We start from the raw sequence: 19,349 nt of genomic DNA, 5'->3' as shown, positions 1-19,349 counted from the left end.
GATTGAGGATATCCAAAAGTTTGGAAAGAAAGTGGAGGTGCTGCTGTTGGGAGATTTCAACCTGCCGGATGCAGACTGGAAAGTTCCATCTGCGGAATCGGAAAGAAGTAGGGAGAATGTGGATGCCTTTTAAGAGGCTCTGCTCAGACAAATGGAGACGGAACCTACGAGAGTAAAAGCGATATTGGATCTGGTCCTCACAAATGGACAGAGTATATCTAATGTACGAGTGGGTGCTCACCTGGGAAGTAGCGATCATCAGTTTGGTTTAATATAACGGATAAAAGTGAAGGCCTTTGACACGGTTCCTCATAGGAGACTCTTGAACAAACTTGAAGGGCTGGTTAGGACCCAAAGTGGAGAACTGGATTAGAAACTGATTGATGGACAGATGCCAGAGGGTGGTGGTTAATGGAAGTCGCTCAGAGGAAGGAAAGGTGAGTAGTGGAGTCCCTCAGGGTTTGGTGCTGGGGCCGATCTTGTTCAATATGTTTGTGAGTGACATTGCTGAAGGGTTAGAAGGAAAGGTTTGCCTTTTTGCGGATGATACAAAGATTTGTAACAGAGTAGACACCGAGGAGGGAGTGGAAAACATGAAAAAGGATCTAGAAAAGTTAGAGGAATGGTCTAAAATCTGGTAACTAAAATTCAATGCAAAGAAATGCAGAGTAATGCATTTGGGGATTAATAATCAGAAGGAGCCATATATGCTGGGAGGGGAGAGGCTGATATGCATGGATGGGGAGAGGGACCTTGGGGTGATAGAGTCCGAAGATCTAAAGATGAAAAAAACAGTACGACAAGATGGCTGCTGCCAGAAGGATGCTGGGTTGTATAAAGAGAGGTGTAACCAGTAGAGCGAAGGTGTTGATGCCCCTGTACAGGTCGTTGGTAAGGCCCCACTTGGAGTATTGTGTTCAGTTTTGGAGACTGTATCTGGCAAAGGACACAAAAAGGCATGAAGCGGTCCAGAGGAGGGAGACAAAAATTATATGAGGTTTGTGACCAAACACGTATGAGGAGAAACTGGAAGCCCTGAATATGTATACCTTAGAGGAAAGTAGGGACAGAGGAGATATGATTCAGATGTTCAAATACTTGAAAGGAATTAATGTAGAACAAAATCTTTTCCAGAGAAAGGAAAATAGAGGACATAATTTGAGGTTGAGGGGTGGGAAACTCAAGAGCAATGTAAGGAAATTCTTCTTTACAGAGAGAGGGTGGTGGATGCCTAGAATGTGCTCCTGAGAGAGGTAGTGGAGAGAAAAACAGTGGCGGAGTTCAAAAAAGCGTGGGATGAACACAGAGGATCTAGAATTAGAAAATAATAGTAAATATTGAAGAACTAAGGCCAGTACTGGGCAGACTTCCACAGTCTGTGTCTGTATATGGCTGTTTGAGGAAGGATGGGCTGGGGAGGGCTTCAATGGCTGTGAGGGTATAGATGGACTGGAGTGAGTTTTGACGGAGACTTCAGTAGTTGGAACCTAACAACAGTACCGGGCAGAGCTTTAGATTCTTGCCCAGAAATAGAAGAATAACCCCCACCAAAAAAAAACCCAAATTTTTTTTAGATTGAATCAGGTTGGGCAGACTAGAAGGACCATTCGGGTCTTTATCTGCCATCATCTACTATGTCACTAAACAAAGAATATGAAGAAAAACTTGCTGAAGAGGCAGAAACTCATAGTAACAATTTTTTAGGCTCATCAGAAACAGAAAACCTATGAGGGAATCCATAGGACTACTGGAGGATCACAGCGCAAAATGTGCTCAGGGGTGTAAGGCCATAGTGGAGAGGATGAAATAATTTTTTGCTTCGGTCTTTACAGAAGAATATGTAGGAGATCTACCTAAATGGGAAATGGTCTTCAAGGGTGATGATGTGGAGGAACGAAAAGAAATCTCGGTGAACCTGTAAGCCAAATTGACAAATTAAAGAGTGATAAATTACCTGGAAGCAAGTTGGGATGTTAGTGAGACAGACCTTGATTGATTTTCAGAGGATTATGTTCGTGATAAGCTAGCTAAAGGTGGACAAAGCAATGAGGGTGGTATACATCTAAGGGTACTGAAATAACTAAGGGAAGTTCTGGCTGCTCCACTGGCTGACCTTTTCAATGCTTCTCTAGACTTAGGAATGGTACTGGAGGACTGGAGAAGGGTGGATGTGGTCCCTCTACACAAAGTGGAAGTAAGGAAGAAGTAGGGAACTTCAGGCCGGTAAGTGACTTCTGTAATAAATTAATGGAAACACTTTTAAAACAAATAGTGACATTACTGGAATCCTGTGAATTACAGGACACAAGGCAACATGGATCCACTAGAGAGGTTTTGTCAGAGAAATCTGATCAATTTGTTTGACTGGGAGACTAGAGAATTGGGTAGAGGGAGTGTGCTAGATGTTGCATATTTAGATTTTAATAAAGCCTTTGACAGTGTTCCAACATAGGCATCTAATAAACTGAGTGCCCTTGGGATGGGCCCCAACATGATGGACTGGTCAGGAACTGGTTGAATGGAAGGCAACAGATGGTACTGGTCAATGGTGATCTCTCTGAGTAAGGGATGTTACCAGAAGTGTGCCATCAAGTAAGATTTGCTACTTTGTGGATGATACCAAAATCTGCAAAAGAGTAGACATCCCTGATGGTGTGAATAACACGAGGAAGGACCTAGTGAAGATTAAATAATTTTCTAGAATTTGGCAGCTAGGATTTAATGCTAAGAAATGCAAGGTCATGCATTTGGGCTGCAAAACCTGAGGGATCAGTACAGTTTAGGAGGTAAAAAACTTTATGCACAAAAGAGGAGTGGGACTTGGGTATGATAGTATTTTATGATCTAAAGGTGGCCAAACAGGTTGAAAAGGTGACGGCAAACTCTAAAAGAATGCTTAGGGTGCATAGGGAGATGTATGGCCAGTAGGAAAAAGGATGTATTGATACCCCTTTATAAGACTGATGAGACCTCATTTAGAATACTGTATACAATTCTGTAGACCACACTTTAAAAAAAGATATAGACAGGAAGGAGTCGGTCCAGAGCAGGCAACTAAAATGGCTGATGGTCTACGTCATAAGGTGTATGAGGAAAGACTTAAAAATCTCACTATGTATACTTTGGAGGAAAGGTGGGAAAGGGGAGATATGATAGAGATGTTTGAATACCTTTGTGGCATAAATGAACATGAGGTGAGTCTCTTTCATTTATAGGAAGCTTTAGAAATAGAAGGCATAGAATGAAGTTAAAAGGTGATAGGCTCAAGAGTAATCTAAGGAAATACATTTTTCTACAAAAAGTGTGGTAGACATATGGAATAGTCTCCCAGTAGAGGTGGTGGAGACAAGAACTGTATGAGTTTAAGAAAGCATTGGACAGGCATGCAGGATCTCTTAGGGAGAGGAGGAGATAGTGGATGCTGTGGAGGGGTAGACTGAATGGGGTATTTGGCCTTCATCTGCCTTCATGTTTCTATGAATTCTGAATCAACTTGGTTAGGAATTCTGGATGAGTATGAAGTACTACTCTGTCATGGTAGAATCTTCTTTAGGGAGGATCAAACTCAAGAGTTTGAAGTTTACTCACGCTGTATGCAAAGGTGAGAGCAATGAGGATAACGACTTTCCAAGTGAAAAGTTTGAAAGAGCAAGATGTAAGTGGCTCAAAGAGAGACTTCATAGGAGCAGATTCCAATCAAGGGGGAGGCTTGATAGGTGGTTTCATGTGAAACAGCCTTTCATGAAATAGGCTACCAAGGAATATACAGATAGAGGTTTCTTGTCCAGGGAAGAGTGAAATGCACTAATAGCACCAATATGTACTTGAACCAAATTGTTTTTTAGACCAGAGTTAGAAAGGTAGAGAAGATAGTCTACTATGGATGGAAGTGGACATTTAACGGGTTCCAGAGAATGCAAGGCACACCAAGAAGAAACTCTTGTCCATTTGAAGTGGTAACAGAGCTGAGTAAAAGGTTTTCTAGATGCTGCAATGACAGATACTGCAGCCAAGAGGGAGAAAATATTTAATTGGTTGGTGAAAGAAACCATTTTGTTAGTGTTAACGAGCAGGAGTTGGGGTGAAGGAGGAATCTCTCGTTCTGCATCAGTAATGCTAAGAATGGTTTCAACTTGTACAGTTTCTTGGTTGAGAGCTCTAGGAGGAGTGGAAACAAAAACTGGCATGGCCGATGTGATGCTACAAATAACATGGTGCCTCAATCTTAGCAAAGTTTTACAATTTTCCCAATGAGAGGTACTGGAGGAAATGCATAGAGGAATCTGTTCCCCCCAATGAATGAGGAAGGCATCTAATGCTATGTGATTGGGGGTATAGAGCCTGGAGCAGAATCATAGAAGTTCGCTTTTGTGGGGGTGGGGGACGTGAAAGTGAAGAGATCTATGTCCTGAGTTCCCATTTAGAGAAAATTTGATATAAGATTGATGTGCTAACAGATCATTCTTGAGGCTGAAGGAGTCTGCTCAATTTGTCTGCCATAATATGCTACTTTCCCGCTAAGTAAATTGCTCTGTGAAGTATGCCGCAAGCAATTGCTCAATTTTAAATCTCTATTGCTTCCATGCAAAATAGGTAAGATCCTTTGCCCCCTTATTCAGGTAGAACATGGCAACTTGATTGTCTGTATGAAAAAGGACTACCTGTTGGAGGAAACGGTCCTGGAATGTTTTGAGAGTACTGCTTATTGCTTGCAGTTCAAGAGTTTGACATGGAGGGTTTGATTGTGGTGAGGTAATACCCCTTGAGTGTGGAGGCCATCTAGATGAGCACCCCCATCCTAACACTGAAGATCTGTGGTTAGAAGTTTGTGATGGTGAGGGGGCTGGTAGTAAAGACCTTAAGTGAGATTGTGAGGAACCATCCACCATTGTAGAGAGTGACAGAGGTCCGAGGTGAGTTGGATTGTAGTTGATAGATGCTCATGGGTCTATTGTGGAACTCTGAAGTGAAGATGTGCAAAATGAGTGACATGTACCGTGGATGCCATGTGATTGAGAAGGCTTAACTTTTGACATGCAGAAGTGTGTTGAAGGGAGCAGACTATCTGACACAGGTGAATGAGATTGTCCACACTCTGCTTCATAGAAAAGTTTGTCACTGAGAAGTATGCAGGAGAGCCCCTATGAACTCCAGTGTTTGAGAAGGGTAGTCGACGACAAACCCTAGCAGCTCCAGGAAACAAATTGATAGCATGCTGAGCTGTTTGCAATGATGAAGCCTTGATCAACCAGTTATCTAAGTAGGAAAATATGTGAAACCCCTATGTGCGAATGTCTACTGCTACTACCACTAGGCATTTTGTGAAGACATGAGGGGCTGAAGCCCATCTCAAGGGCATAACTTTTATTTGGAAATGTAGAGATCCAATGCTAAAGCGAAGATACTTTCTGTGAACTGGTAGGATGGATATGTGAGAGTAAGCCTCTTTGAGATCGAGAGAGCAAAGCCAATTGCCTTTTTCTGGTAGAAGTAGAAGGATTCCCAGAGAGACCACACAAAACTCCTTGAACAAGCATTTGTTGAGGTTCTGAAAGTCTATAATTGGCTGAAGGTCTCCGGTCTTTTGTGGTATTGAAACACTTCAAGTAGAACACTAGCCCCTCTCCTACAGAGGAACATATTCTATTCTGTTTAGCTGGAGAAAGTGTAAGGCATAGCTATGCTGACCCAAAGCACCTACTGATCTATGAGTCCAATGTTGATGAAAGTACATTAATCTACCTCTGATGCGGAGATTGAAAGAAGCAGGGAAATGTTGCCATTGCTGTCTAGAAAGGAATCAAAATGACTGCTGTTTGGACTGAAACTGAGTTTCTGATTTCTGTATCCTTTGTTGCCTTGCACAGGGTCACTGAGCAGGTAGCCTAGAAGATGGAGATGGCTGATTGTAACGCCTTTTGGTGCTATAGTAATACGGACATCTGGATGAAGCAGAATATCTTCTAGAAGATGAAGCTTGAGAGGTTTGTTGTTTAGATAAGGTGGTCATAGCCATCTCTTTGGTAGTATCTGAGTGTTTTTTGATCTTATCTGTGTGTGATAGTATCTGTGTTTTTTTATCTTATCTGTCACCTCAATTTTATCCCCAAACAGGTCGCCGCCCTTACAAGGAACACTGGAAAGGCATTTTTGAACGGAAGTTTCCAGATCATTTGTCTACCTTTATTAAGTGCTGATCTTACTCTGGACACCAGGTCTATTAAACATGTCTCTATACTGTGTATGTTAGAGTTTATCATATCAGTTAACCATTTGAGTCCTTTTTCTGATATATCATGATATAGATAAGGTGGGCAGAGTCCCAATTTGCAGCCTGCAATTTCCAGCAATCTGTTTACTAGAGATCTTAATTCACTTGTGACTGTGTTAAAAGTTGTCCATATTCTGTCTGTTGAGATATTAACTAAACTGCTCTTAGAAATGGTATTGTCTGATATATTGTCTGCATCATTTTCAAATATCTTAAATATAGTTTTGATTTTATTTGAGAAGTACTGGGGCAGTGTGTTAAGTATGGAAGAGTTAATATGAGGGGTCCATATGAGAGCAATCTGTTAGCTTCATCAGTAATCAGAATAACTTCCTTAGATCTGGTTTGTCATGCCATATGGTAAAACTGGGTACAGGGTATAAGCTCATGTCAGTTTCCAACCGCCTAAACTCCCAAGATGACATGCCTGAATTTCAGGCAAAGGGAAACAATCTGCTGGAGGGACAATTTCTGAACCCATTTTGCCAAAAGCACTTAATTTCATTTTTAATTTTTATAGATTGAGCCGATATGAAAGCCTTATAAATGTATTGTCAAAAGCATATGAATATTGTAGCCTAAACATATATATTTTGAATCTTGACTAGAAGAAAATGTATATGGGAGCACTTGGATAACGGCTTCATCTATGATACACTAACAGAGATAGGCTGGAAAAAGTAATAGGTTGCAAATCTTAACTGCCTTGCTTTATTTGGCAGAATAACCCCTAGTGCTTAATCCTGATGCCCTAAGGGTCCAGCAGTGCCATTTTCCAAGATGGCAGAGGAGGAAATAGGACGCCACTGGATGCCTCCTCAGAATAGGTTAGTAATATATTGGTCTGTAGGTGCAACATGGCATGGAGAATTTCTGGTTGAGTGCCTCAATGTGCAAGGGTCAAAAGTTCCAGGGCCTACTGGCCTACCAGGGAATTTTTGTGGGGTGAGGGTCAAGGAGTCTGAGCTCCCCCATCATTTGTTTCTCTTCTGTGGTGGAGACAGAGACTGTGTCTGAATTCAAAAGGTCCTAGGATAGGCACGTGGGATCTCTCAGAGAGAGAAAGAGATAATGGTTACTGTGGATGGGCAGACTAGATGGGCCATTTGGCCTTTATCTGCCATCACGTTTCTATGTTTCTTGTCATTTTATGAAACAATTCCTAGTCATATACTCACAGGAAGAGACATTTCCACCTGATTACCATAGCAGTGTATGCTGTTTTCTGTGGGTGCACATTTTGGGTTTTATTTTTAATTATTATTATTTTTTTAAATCATTTTTTAATTAATCAAACAAGTATCATTTACACACTTGAATACAGATTCACCAAATTAAATAGGGAAATTAATCCCTAACATTATAAAAATTAAGAAAGAAAACTATCATTATTTAGTCCACAAATATTTTTGGAGTCAAGAACTAGAAATAAAAAAGAAGAAATAAAGAAAAAAAGAGAAAACAATTTCATTACATGGGAGCAATATAAAGAGGGCACTGTTAGCAATCAGTTCACGTAACTCTTTTGGAATGGGAACAGAGCCAATTATGATCTCTCCACCTTCTCTAGCCACAATAAATTCTAACAATTGTTTGGGCTCAAAGAAAAGAAAATTTTTACCCAAATAAGTAATTCAACATTTTGAAGGATATTTAAGTACAAACGTAGCACCTAATGAAGTGACTCTCGGTCGATAAACCAGAAAGTCCCTTCTTCTACATTTCAATATTTGTGAAAGATCAGGAAATATACGTATTTTTGAGCCCATAAATTGGTCACTGATATGTCAGAAATAAGTCTTAAGTATTAAATCTCTATCAAACTCAAGTGGAAAAGCCACCACAAGAGTAGTCCTTTCCATTATAACTTCCAAAGAATTTTCCAAAAAGTTTGTTAAGTTAATTTCAGCTCCAGGCATCTCAGTTTCCGTTGGTGTAGAGCTAGCTGGCTAAGCTTTAATGGTCAAATATTGCACTCTCACTATTGGTGGTAGATTTTCTCCAGGCAAAAGCAAAATTTCACACATATATTTATAGCTCAGATTACTGGTGACCTTGGAAAATTTAAAATTCTCAAATTATTTTTTCTTTGATAATTTTCAATATACTCTATTTTTTTTTTTATGACAGATCTCTCTTTACCTATGTCTACTTGAAGATCATTCACCTGAGAAATCTGCCTCTCATTCTTCTGAACAGTCTCACCATATTCCTTCAGGATTTCCCCATGGTGTTCTACTTTAGCACTGATACTACCACAATCCTTCCTTAGAAATTCAATGGCTTTTTTAAGGTTGGAGTCCATTACCTCTATTGCCCTTCTAATTTGATGACAGCTGGTTTTTCCAACCTTCCAAAAGATGATGGTATTTCTTCCCCGGGTTATCCTTCTCCAATCTCTGTGCTGGAGATTGTTGTTAGATCTCCGGCTTGCACGTCGACCCAATGGGGTCTCCCAGCCTCTCCTCCAGGGCTCCACACTTCCGTTTCCACTTCCAGGGACATCAGTGTTGCCTGCAGGACAGGGCTGGAACTTCCAGGCTGGATAGGTGGCTGTCTCACTTCGGGGCTAAACGAAGCCCCTTCGATGCTAAGAACCTCTGTTGAAAACGGAACTTCTCCTGAAGCTGGCTGTGCCCTCGAAAGTCATCTGAACTAATCAACTCAGAGTCCCGGTCGCTGGAGGTACTGACCGCAAGGATCCTTTCCTCTTTCCCATCATGAAAGAAGCAATGTGAATGAGTAAGTTTGGAGTTTGGACAGTTCTAGAGGAGCTTAGTGGCGCAGCTCAGCGCACACGTCTGCTCCCGATGCCGTCTTGACTGGCTTGTTGAGTGCACATTTTGTAATGCCACAGTAATCTGTATGTGATTAATCTACTGCATAGGGAGTAAAAAAATTGTTTTTGCATGTGTAGGAAGCATACTGCACTGTTCTACTGCATGGATTATTACACTGGCTTCTGTATTGGCTGAGAGGACTAGGGCACGTACCCCTGTTTTTATTTCTTTCTGATTCCTGTAACTTCCATAAGATATTAAGGTAAATAATTTGTAAATGTATTTAAAGCCATAATTAAAATGAACCTTACAACCGGAGCTCAGATTTGGAACGGCAATTAAATCTAAAAATCCCGTGTACAAAATTCACTCTTGGAGTCTTGGACAAAATGGAAGACTTGAGAACTAAGGGGTCCTTTTACTAAGGCACGTTAGCCGATTTAGCGTGCCCTAAATGCTAACGCATCCATTATAGTCAATGGATGTGTTAGCATTTAGCGTGTGCTAAATCAGCTAGCATGCCTTAGTAAAAGACCCCTTAAGTTTTCACCTGCCACCATAGATGATGTTTTTGAGAACATGTACTTCACACATTGTTTACATAATACCAAATATTTACTAACTGGTGGTAAAATTTTATTATTCAAGTTTAGAAGTAACAGACATCTTTGCTGCCTGAATATTTTCATGAAATACACCAACATGTTTGTGAATAAAAAATGAACATGCACTATCAAAATCCCTCCTCCTCCTGCAAAAATGTCCCTCCCCCCCAACAACCCCTCCAAAACAGCAACAAAACAAAAAAAACATATTAACACAATATAGCTAAGTTTTGAAATTCAAACCAGGAAAATAAATTCAGACTTATTAAAAATAACAAACATTTTCTGCTGGTGAGTGTAGGTGCAAGTAAGATTTTGCATTGGTAATAAAGATACCAGACAAACTTCACATTGGCATATTAAGATGTTACCATTCTCTTAGTAAATTTTACGCAACACTGCATTTTAGTATCAATGTACAGCTTCAGATTACTGAAAATATTTTGAAAGTGAAATGGGTATTCTTTTTACCACTCATCATTTAAAGCAAGGTTTCAGGTCATGTACAGTATTACTCTATGAAAGAGAATTCATTCATTAACAGGAGATAGGTACAAGGAAAAACAATGGATGGAATTTACTAAGATATACCCTATGTCTTATTAACACACCTAAGGCAAGTGGACAACATTTAAGAGTAAACTTATAGTGATTTTACTTGTAAACAGAAAATATGGGGCTTTTCCTGCTTCTCATTCTAAAATCAGCTGGATGCAGCAGCGGAAACAAATGATGCCATAGATCACTAAAAATGGAAATGATCATCAGTGATACTGGTGTGTAGGATAATGGGGGCTAAGAGCTATAGCTCAGAACTAGAATGAAGGAATCTATTGTGAAAGCCCTAAGTAATAGGAACAATATAATAAATATTTAAGATCAAATTTATTAAAAATACCAACTCTGTTATTATGTTGCTTAATTATATATCACTTCACTACACAAAATATATTCAAAAACCTCACTAAGTTTTTCCTACCTATTAGTTACTTAGATCTGTATGAAAGATTGATTTATACTATATGAAATTTTTAAAGTATACGGAGTTTTTGTAGACCTAGGATGTTTCTCCCTATGCAGCTATATAGCAGAGCATAGCTAGCAGAGTTTTTTCAGGTGATAAGTATCCCTGGAAAGAACTGAGGTCTTTTCTCCGTTAATGGTAGGAAATTATCTCTATGTACCTCTAAAGCAATGAGGTTTTTGAACATATTTTGTGTGGTGAAGTGAAATATTTATATATTCAACTTGTATTTATTATATTTTTTTGCTAAATCATATATGCCATGTGACCTATTAGCATTATGAATAATAAATCTAATTACAACTACAAAATGCTCTGGTTAAAATATTTTGCCTTTCACATCCTGAAAGATATTGTAAGGCACCAACACTGTTCCATAAAAGTGTGTGAATTCCCAGTTACAGCAGAATATTCATACTCTCCCCAAAAGTAACATTTGATTTCCCTTTGGAAATCTAGGTAATGCATATTTTACATTTTGGAGTTATTTAATTGAATCATAATTATTCTGTGCATGCAGATGATCATTAAAACAATATACCGCATAAGAACATACCAGCTGCCATACTGGGACAGACTGCAGGTCCACTGAGCCCAGTATCCTGTTTTCAGCAGTGGCCATCCTAGGTCACAAGTACCTGGCAAGATCCCAAAGAATAAAACATTTTATACTGTTTATCCTAGGAATAATTGGAACTGCCCCGATTCTTTTCATTGTTACTTTGGCAATGAATTCAGGTTCATTTTTTTTAAAGTGTATATTTTTACCTTATAGTGATGAGTTGGGTACATCACGTCCTTAATCAGAAATTTTAATGGGCCTATTGACCAAGGAAAGCTAAGGTTTTGCAACCAACACACATTAACTGATGTCCTAACTTTCCTTGTGGAGGTTTTACATTTGATATGTCTTATCAAATGCAAAACCAGTACAACAGCTTTTTGGGGTGTTTCTGGAATTTTGAGAGAGTGGTTGTGCCTTTAATGCAATGCAAGGTTCACCACCACACCTTAATGGCATAGCTGATACTGTAGAATTTAGTTAGTGTCCTCTTGAGATGGTGTTAACTGCTTTGTGTTATCTGCTACCTCGGCAGATAATGTACATCAATGACCCCTGTGTTCATTATAAGCCAGTCTCTGTCCCTTCGCTGCCCCTAATGGCAATTTCCACATTAGATGTTTCAAATGGCAGTTCATACACATTAATTCTCACATTAACCAGCTACCACAACTGACTAAATAGGCCACTAAATTTTTTTAGAACATGTTAATATGCTCTGTAGAGAACAAAGAGGACTAGTTTATTCTACCCCCCCCCCAACCAGGTAGAATGCAACCAATTGACACACAAAAAAAACCAAAAGATTTAACCCTGATTTTATTTTATATTGTTTTATTTTCAGCTAATTTTAAAAGTAGAATGGATGAAAGGAAGAAAAATGCCTTGAACTTCATTTACTGTGACATTCATAAACCCAATGAGCTGTGATTGCCAACCAGCCTTGAGAAATGGAGACCCTGCACTGTGGAAAACAGAACAAAAAACAAACAGAACAAATAGAAACCCCAAACTGAACAGGAACAAAAAAAAAAAAAAATAAAAATCATGTAATATTGTAAAATGGAGTGCAATGCTACTACAGAATGCGATACAGATAATTAGTGCTGCAGCCACACAGCACTTCTTAAAATAATTTCTGAAGTGCTTTAGCTGGAAACATAGACAAAGCAATACAAAGAGAATATATGTTTTATCATTTTAAGCATAACAATGTGAGTTAAGAGCTTAAGAATACAAAAGTACTTGGAATGAATAGTGCTACCCTTTTTTTTCCTAAGTAGGCATAAAAATAGTTCCATTTCCTTCTCGTTTTCTATACCGTTAAATGAATAAATTCATTCATTTCATGTTACCGTTTACAACTTTGATGCACACACACAAAAAAGATACCTACTGCAATAGAAATAGTTGCTTCATTACCTTGTTTGCTACATTTGCAAATGTAAACAGCGAGGCAGAGCCCATATGGGCTCTAATGCATGATGGAGTATCTTTGTTGCATACATACACTGTAGAAAATAATTATTCAACATGTCAGGCACCATTATTTGAAATGCAATACATTAATATTTACTAGAAAAATAAGTTTTTTTTTTCTATTTGTTCTCCCAACTTCTTTAATGAAATAAGTTAATATGATAGCACATCCAGTAGCTTGTAATATCTTCTACTCTTCCTTCCTTGGAAAAGTAAGCTATGGTTAAGAACAGCATGAGCAAATTTATAAAAGTTAAGTCCTACTAACTAACATATTTATAGCATAGATGGAGGCTCATCTAACAGCACCTTTAACCAATTGTTAAATACTTATTTAGCCCTATTTCCCTGAGCAGTCACGCTGAGGTGCTTTCCCTTCATTGCTAACTGTACAAAGCATTTGCATATTAAATGAATTATGAAGATTATAGTTCTAAGACGGTTTTCTGGTTTAGACAAAGCTGGTAGAAATCCATAGAAGAGTTACACTGATATCAATGTCAACCATTAGTCGATTGCAAAACAACATTTTGTCTTCATTTGACCACACTACTGGTGCCCAAAAGGTACAAAGGATCTGCAGCCTACACTCTGTACGATACACATTAGAACCGAACAGACAGCAGCAGATCCCTTGGCTGCTAATGTACTGCGTAAATTGTAGTGACAACCAGAACAACAAAAACACAAATCTGGAAGAAAGAATTGCCTATGCTTCTGAGGGGATAACGCTGCCAAGGTACGCTTAAAGGCAACTATTTATCCTAATTAAATACTGGATGGTTTAAGAACATCTGGGGAATTAACTGATATTTGTGTTTCATAAATATCTACATTTACGTAAGTCAAGAATTAATATGTTCAGGTAAACTAACATATTTCACGGGTCTGAAATTTATTGGGAGAGGCAAACACTTTGAAAGATTGCTTTATAAACTCAGTAAGTTAAAGGAATTGCTAGCTTTTTAATATTGTATATTTAAAGCTAAGGATTGTATGCCATCATGTCAGAAATAATTCATTGCTTATTTTTGCTTTATGAATTCTTCACTTTTGATGTCCTTCAATTAATTGATTTCCTCTATCTTTCAATGTGTTCAGACATTGCTCCCAAGCAAATTTATAACATTAAAAAAATATTAAATATTAGTTTCCTGATGATGTAGTCAGAAATAATTATACTTGCACATCTAGATTGCTTACCAGGTTTCAAACATTTATATTATTTTCACTGGCCATAATCCATTTAATTTGTTCTTTGTAAAATCCTAGACTTATAAAAGTTTTTTAAAAAAGGGATTAAAAAAAATTTTTTTTTAAGAAAAGGCATGCGCTATGACAGTGGTATTTACAAAGGTCCTCAAGAGCTACGTACAGGTCAAGTTTTCAGGCTATCCATAAAGAATACACGAGAAAGAGTTGTTACATATAACAAATCTCTAATCCATGTTCATGAGGGATAACCAGTAAACTGGATCCTTTGAGGACTGGAAGTAAATACTACTGCTCTACGAAGTGCTTTACAGCCCTTAAGACATTACAAGCTACTAAATCTCCATCAATAAAACCTATTTCTTTTCAATTGTGCTAAGTGCTAAAGTTTTATTCTTTAGATTTTCCATCCTTTTCAACTTGTGCAATGTTCCTGTGTAGGCCCCTCTGGATATGAGTTGTAAAGTCATATTTGTCCGTGCAAAAATGCTGACATATGCTGCACTGGAAAGGTCCACTGTCACCATGACAACTCATATGCAAAGCATACATCACTTCATCCAGAAAGACAATGCCACAGTGCACACATTTTGTTGAAAGTTCATCTTGAGTACTTCTATCAACTTTCTCTGGTTTTACTACATTCAACGGACCTTCATCCTTGGAATTTGATGGTGCCTTATTCTTCTCCTTGGAGGCACCATTTGTAGTTGGCCCAGGTCTGGAATGCTTAATTGCCAAATCTAGTGGAATGTCATTATCCGATCCAACAGCTGAAATAGGAGGAGGCAGATTAAAAGCAGGGTAAGGCACATAATTTTGACAAGGATTTGGTAGGCCAGGCACATGACTCAAGTAGTGTGGATTCCCAGGAACTGACAGCTTATATTTACCCCAGAACCTTAGCCAATCTGCTTCATTCTGGAAGTCGTTTTGTACAAATGGAAGTCGAAAAAGTGGGTACTGATACTTTTCAATAGGGCTTCCTGGTGGTGAATAGTTAGGGTGTTTTGTAGGTCTCATGTATTTTTCTATTGGGCTACCTCTCTCTGAGTTTCCTTTCCCATCAGATACAGATGAACTATTACCTGGGTCTCCACTGCTTTCCTGAGGACTTTTTATCTGAATGTGCAAAGGTTGCATCCTTTTGTGAATATCCAAAGTTTGGTTGACAATTATTGGCTGTTGAGAAGAATGGCTTTTAGTCAATGAAGCTGGAGCCTCATATTTACTTAGGCTAGGTTGCTGACTCTCTCTCTGATGGCCTTCCGTTGAATGATCCTCTGACCGTCTCTCTAATGGACTTCCATTGACTTGTTCCTCACTGCTGCCCCTGTGCTGTTTGTTAAGCTGATCTGTCTGCAGTGCCTCTGGGTTAAGACGCTTCCTTGTTCGTCTTCTAATGATCTGCTCACCATTATTCTGCTTGATGATGTTCAAAGGCCTGGGAGTCTGGAAGAAACACATTAATAAGTAAAAAGCATTAAAAATAGCTTAACAAGAATGATCATGCACATGTCAGTTATACATCAGTTAAGAGGTGCTTTGAGTCATAAAAGAGATTCGTGACATTATACCACTATTAAAGACAGTTTAGGGCTGCTGTGGTGGCTCATTTGCAGTGCTGCATGTTATCATGCAGTATTCTTAGGTCATCTAGGCTTGGGAGTGCTTTGAAGACAGTGTGTGCAGTCCCTTTTTTGGAGGGGGTGGAGGGAGCGAAGCGAGTGAAGATTCATTCATAAACAAACCAAACTCAACAGTCATTAGCAAGACATTTTGTTTTTTTTGTTAACTTTCTGAATTGCTGATTCTGTAGAACTGACATTCCAAGGTCAAGATAAAAATTATTCTTCTGCTGCAGATATACCTTGTGCTTAAGAAAATGTTATGTAAAATATTAAGTATATTTGGAAAATTTAAATAATTGCTAGCAGTGCAGCAAGATTGTCATAGGTAAGGTAAAAGTGAGGTGCTTCAACAATTTCTTGCTGAGAAATTTCACTAAAATGTCAAACCAGTGGTACAAATTGTTCACAAGAATTTCAGCAAGTTACGTTACTATATCTAATATAATAAAACGCTAGGCCGCGCATGCGCACTCCCTATGCGTGCGCTGGTTTTCCGTAAGCTGTAGCGACCCGCATGTAGGAGTGCGCATGCGCGTGAATTTCCCGAGGCGGCTGTTGGCTTAGCGGCGGGTTGGAGACAGCGTCATTCCTCAGGTCCCCCTCCCCCCCTTCTCTCCCTCCCAACCCGGGCAGAGGCGCAGCCGACAAACATACCCGGGGCCGAAGGACCAAGGCTTTAGCTGAGAGTTACGGGTATCTTGAACCAGCACTTCCGCTCCTCTTTCTCTGGCCATGAGGTGCAGGGATCAGATTAAATACATTACGGCAAGACGAACAGGGCCATACCGAAGCTCCGACTTGAACTGCCAGTTGGCCGGCTCCCTTGCCGGAGTTATTTTTTCAGTTTAAAGGTGCCGCCGCGGCTCCTGTCACGAGCCACACCTGCTTCAAAGAAGACTTCTAATGCAGGCGGGGATCATTAGAGGAGCCGCCGCGGCACCTTTAAACTGAAAAATAGCTCCGGTAAGGGAGTCGGCCAGATCACCACGGAAGCCACTCCCCCCTCCCGCCCTCTCTCTGTCTACAAAAAAAAACAAACTACAACAACCCCAACAATCGCTGGCATGTAGGGGGAAAGGGGAGCTTGCGACAATAAAAACTCCCAATGCCCGCGACTGTGACCCCCCCCAAAGTAAACTCCCCTGGAGCAAGGGGGGAGAGGGAGGTCATTCCCATCTGTCCGAAGAAGGAAACGGCAGATTAGACGGTCAGCTGAGGGTAGGAGCAAGGGAATCAATCATAAGATGAGGGTGGAGGACAAGGAGGAGAATGATAGTTGGTGGGGGCGGAAAGAGATGCCTGATTGGGAGTTGGGGCCTGCATTGGTGAGGAGAAGAGAGACATGGGATAGCCACTAGAGAGAGAGGCTTTGGGCTGGTGAGAGAAGCAGGCATTTGGAGTACAGGTAGGAGAGAGAGAGTGCATGGTTGGGGTGGCCCACCCCCACCTCAGCGAATGGGAGCTAAAGGAACCCCTCCCCTCCCCTGCCAGGAGTGTGTGGGCAACTGACCACAGCTGGATTGAGGAAAGGGCAAGGGATCCCTTAGCTGGCACCACTGGAAGGCAGCTTCAGTGAGGGTCTGGGCAGGGAGAGTGACAGAAAGAAAAAAAGATAGAAAGAAAGAAATAAAGATAGCGGGAGGGAGAAAGAAAGATAGAAATAAATAAAGAAACATAGGGTAGGGAGAGAGACAGAAAGAAAAAAGATAGACGGGGCAGGGAGAGAGACAGAAAGAAAGGAAGAAAGAGACAGGGGGGCAGGAGAAAGACAGACAGACATCTATTCTAGCATCCGTTAATGTAATGGGCTTAAACACTAGTATACTATAATTTATACAAAATAATTTATATTAAAAGTGTGTGTTGGTGGCATAAATAGTGTAACAGTACTTATTTTTAGAAGCAAGGGGCAAGATCATTATGAGTTCCTTTCACAAAGTTGCGCCAGGGATTCCTGTGCGGCAATGTGATGAAGTCCATAGGAACTGAATGGACTTTGCTGCATTTGCCATGTGGGAATCACTAGCACAGCTTTATAAAATGAGCCCTAAATCCCTATTGTATCTAAATATAGATCCTACTGAAAAGGCTTATGCTAAATCCATAAAATTCCTATATAGATCCATTCAGCATTTCTTTTTTCGCTTACATGTCAGAACTAGTGTTTCATAATTTGAAATGTGTGGAAACATATTAGAATTAATAAATCCTAAGACCCCCCCACACTTTCCTGCTTTCGCTGTCTGAGCATTACTGTGCTTCCAGTATCTCTTTTCTGCTTTAACTTTACTCACCTGTCCTACTGACTCTCCTTTTCACTGTGTGCCATCTAATTTACTTCTTCACCCCTTATCCATCCTGTCCATCAATGCCCTTCTGTGTCCCCATTTCACACTGTCCTGTATCGCCTCCATGCACAGATTCTCTTCTGTGTCCCTGTTCCTTCCCATATCCCGTTTCTCCCCTTTCTTTCTTTCATTCCGCATCACCCATCCTGGAGCTATATAACAATCCTATATAACAAGACCCCTGCATTTTTATTTAGGTTTCTAATTCCATATACTGCAAAGAGAATTTTACGATCTAGTGAACAAAATTTATTATCTATTCCCTCACTAAAAATTATTAATACGAGACGACAATTTATCTTTTCTTGTACTGCACCGCAGACTTGGAACGCCCTCCCTATTTTTTTACGGGAGGAGAAGGAGTTTGGGAAATTTAAATATGAGTTAAAAACCTTCCTTTTCAAAGATGCCTTCGCAACTTAATTTTACTACTTTATTGTCTTATTTAACTTTGCTATACTTTTGTTAATTATTACCCCTTTGTATTTTCCCTTAATGTCTTCTCTTTACTTTAAGAATTGTATTTCTTCCCTCCTTACCCACTGTTTAGTAATGTTAATTTAATGTAAATTAGCCCTATTTAAGTATTTGTACGTATTGTATTGTCCCCTAAACAAATGTGAATTTTAAAGTGTACATCGCTTAGAAATCCTGATTAAGCGATTAATCAAGTCACCTAATAAACTTGAAACTTGAGCTAGCATATCTTCGTCTTTCTTGTGTGCCCATTTGTCACCTCCTACCTCTGGGTCAGCACCTTTCCCTTGCTTACCTCACCATAGTCTGGCTTCTCTCTCTCCCTCCCTCCACTGGTCCAGTATCTATCCCCCTCTTTCACTTCTGGTCCAGTCTCTCTCTCTTCCTCCTCCCTTTTGAGCTGGCTTTTTTAATCAAGGTTCAAGTTTATTAGGTTTTTATATACCGCCTATTAAGGTTATCTAAGCGGGTTTTTTTTACACTCAAGTACTGAAGCATTTTTCCTTATCTGTCCTGGTGGGCTCACAATCTATCTAAATGTACCTGGGGCTATGGAGGACTGAGTGACTTGCCCAAGATCACAAGGAGCAGCGCAGGGTTTGAACCCACAATCCCAGGATGCTGAGGCTATGTCTCCAACCACTGTGCCACACACTCTCTCTTTCCCCTACTCACAGGCCAAGCATTTCTACCATCTGTGTTCTCCCCAGCCCTACCCCCTGGCCTGGTATCTCTCTCAATTCCCTACCTTCCATACAGGTCTAGCATCTCAATCTTCCTCTCTCTCCCTCCTAAGTCTGGCATCTCTTTCCAGATCCTTGCCTTTTTTCTGTTGGGTCCACCTTCTCAGATTTAACTTTCTGTGGGTGGAAAAAAGTAGAGGAAAAGGCCTGGCAGGGCTAGTCAGAGGATATTGTCAATGCTGCAAGCACCAAGTTGGAGGACCGTTTGGTGGGGGCA

At 39.9% G+C, this 19,349-nt stretch overlaps 1 protein-coding gene across 5 annotated transcripts in view; it reads right to left on the bottom strand.

Annotated features, from left to right (window-relative positions):
• Window positions 1-13,984: 13,984 nt before the first annotated feature.
• The window catches only part of TRPS1 (transcriptional repressor GATA binding 1), a 524,235-nt gene continuing 518,870 nt past the window's right edge, over window positions 13,985-19,349 (bottom strand). For all 5 annotated transcript variants that reach the window (XM_033933036.1, XM_033933038.1, XM_033933037.1 and 2 more), the window contains one exon: window positions 13,985-15,385. In XM_033933036.1, coding sequence (XP_033788927.1) covers window positions 14,324-15,385 — 1,062 coding nt within the window. In that variant the 3' untranslated portion in view covers window positions 13,985-14,323. The remainder of the gene's footprint in view (window positions 15,386-19,349) is intronic.

This window comes from Geotrypetes seraphini, chromosome 2 (assembly GCF_902459505.1).
Source record: "Geotrypetes seraphini chromosome 2, aGeoSer1.1, whole genome shotgun sequence".
Taxonomy (NCBI): Eukaryota; Metazoa; Chordata; class Amphibia; order Gymnophiona; family Dermophiidae; genus Geotrypetes; species Geotrypetes seraphini.
This window is presented reverse-complemented; position numbering and strand designations above follow the sequence as displayed.